We start from the raw sequence: 2,512 nt of genomic DNA, 5'->3' as shown, positions 1-2,512 counted from the left end.
CCCCACTAAAGCGGAGGAAGCTTTCTTCCAGCTGCGCCTTGACAGCGAGCACATACAGTTACTCGGCATAGAAGAGAGCCCAGTAGAGCGAACCACGACGTGTCGAGCACCGACAAAGTCCAGCGAGGTCTGTCGAGCGTCTTCGAAATACACGGCCGTCTCATCCATGAGAACAGTCCTTTCTAAGTCGATGGAAGGTAGCTGAGCTTGTAGAAACACCATGTAGCGGACGGCTCGGTCCACAAGGGTCTCGTCGCCAAGGACCGTCAGGTTTGTCCGGCGGCGCAGCGATATCTCGAAGCGACGCATAAAGTTCGAGACCCAGTGATCGGATGCTGTAAATGGCGGCGATGCTTCTCGCCCTTCAGCTTCATCCGCGTAGAGAACGAGTGCCATATCGGCCAGCCAGCTGCGCGTTACCTTCTCCTTCTTGGTGCGCTTGGTCACAAATTCCTCATAGAGCAGCTCTTCCAGTGTCTCCGACAAGGGCTTGCGGCCTCCGCCAGCTACATGAGCTTGATGTGGTGCAGCAGCGCGAATTTTATCGCGCAGTCGCCACCAGCGGTGCACTGCACCACCATCGAGACTCCACCCCTGGGACCGAAAGTGCGCAACGGCTCGAGTGGGGACGCCTTCTCCCGCCGTCTCGATCCACTGAATCACCTCTTGCTTTCGGCCAATGCTCACAGCCTGCCGCTGCCCGCTCATTTTCCGCAATGAAGATGCCACTAGCGTGCAGCGGTGAGACTGACAAATATGACTGGACAGCGATCTGCGTCGTTCTATTCGGGAGGGGATTCAATTTTTTAAAGCCGGTCGATAGGTCAATTGAGGGCATTATTCGGGAGGGAGCTTTTATTCGGGCGCGTCCGTTATATACATGTATGATTCCACGTTGCCTCGAACAGCCGCCTTCTTTTACTACCGCCTTCCCTATAATCGTAAATAACCAATAAAATAGATAACCTTCAATAATGCATAGGAACAAGAATGAGCTACACTCTGTACATTCAATAACCCATAACCCGACACCGGAGCAAGAGGGTGGGTGGGTAACTCAGACCCACAAAACCTCCACTGCGAACCTTGGAGTCATGGATGCTGGTTCCAACGCCGCGAGAGCGTCCTTGGCAGGCTTCGTGTCGACATCTGTTCTGACTTCATCCGACGGGGTGTGTCATTAAGCTCTAGCTTAGTAGAAGACGTCGCACTATTATAAATTAATTTCATTTGCTCGTGTCTGTAGCTTTTCGGCGATAACGTAGAGGAAAAGCGTGTGTCGGAGGCACCTGCTCCGCGATCTGAAGACGCCGCTGGCTACAAACCACTGTACGAGCAACTGCAGGAGCGTAAAGAAAGGAAGGACAGCGAGTGGAAAGAAAAGAACAATCCCTTCGGTGTGTGGTTCGGTTGTTAATGGGTGGTAGGGCCTAAAACTAGTCTATCTAACCTTACAACTGCACAGCACCCCCAAAGGGTCTCGATGACGAGGAGTTCGAGTATATTCAGGACCTCGAGAGCAAGAAAGAGGACGTTGAGCGGCAGCGTCAAGCTCAGCACGAGGAGGATCTCGCCCAGTTCTGTAAGGACAACCGAATGGATAAGCTGCTCGTGGAATATGCTAAGAAGACCTGACGATGGCGTCATTGGGTTTTGTGTAGTGGTGGCTCGCGGCGCTCCTAGATCTGCTGCAGGTGCGCAGCTTACATCGCAGCATTTGCAGAAGTTCTCGGGGGAGAACGAGCTGAAGACCACGAGTAACAAGAAGACCTCGGTGGTGATGGTTAAAGCTAAAAGGAAGGCAGGAAAAGACAAGGTTGCTTCCAAGAGCACCGATTCTACTGAAAAGGCAAAAGAGGGGCCACAGAAGAAGAAACAGAAGGTGGACAAGTCGCTGGAGACTAAGTCTAATACAGCAGCACTTGGGCTTGCTGCGTACGGCAGCGAAAGTGACAGTGATGAGGCCGACACAAGCTAGTCCAGACCAGGCAAGGTGAATCAATTACAGGTCTTCTGTTCCATCTACTTAAATGTTGAATCGTTGCCGAAAAGAGACGGATGATTGACACCGGGCCTTAAAGATTTTGGCTGCAGTAGACGAGGTGCAGCTCCCGCACCGCCGGGTCCACGGAGCGGAGGAGAAGCTTCAACCAAAACTCTTCTGGTTGTGCGTGCTGCCATTCGCTTCGGTCTGTCGGGGGTCTGCATGATAACTGACGAAGTCGTTAAGGCTCGGCATAATGGCGGTGAGCGATTTTTCCCTGGTGCAGCTGGGCCTCCAACTTGGGCCGCAGCCCTCGACGATGATGATTCAGGTTGCCGTTTAGGAAAGTTAGAACGGTCCGACATCGCTCTGTGAAGAAGAGGTGCTGCTGGTCCTTTCGCGCTGGATTTCACAGCGGCGCGACGCAGCAAATCGGTCTTGCTGGGCTTTCGATCGCTCGACACCAAACCAGTTTTTGCCATTCCAGCCAGCTCTCGAACTCTCGTTTGATTAGAATTGGCCGCTGCA

General features: G+C 53.0%; 1 protein-coding gene across 1 annotated transcript; it reads left to right on the top strand.

Annotated features, from left to right (window-relative positions):
- Positions 1-1,080: 1,080 nt before the first annotated feature.
- Positions 1,081-2,025, top strand: PITG_21873 (uncharacterized protein; the record flags this gene model as incomplete). Its single annotated transcript, XM_002996851.1, has 4 exons — positions 1,081-1,172; positions 1,247-1,397; positions 1,466-1,582; positions 1,662-2,025. The coding sequence occupies 4 exons, from the start codon at positions 1,095-1,097 to the stop codon at positions 1,976-1,978; spliced, it is 663 nt and encodes a 220-aa protein (XP_002996897.1).
- Positions 2,026-2,512: the final 487 nt, after the last annotated feature.

The sequence above is a fragment of the Phytophthora infestans genome, genomic scaffold, assembly GCF_000142945.1.
Source record: "Phytophthora infestans T30-4 supercont1.764 genomic scaffold, whole genome shotgun sequence".
Classification (NCBI taxonomy): Eukaryota; Oomycota; class Peronosporomycetes; order Peronosporales; family Peronosporaceae; genus Phytophthora; species Phytophthora infestans.
Note: the sequence above shows the minus strand (reverse complement) of the source record. Positions and strands in the feature narration are given on the sequence as shown.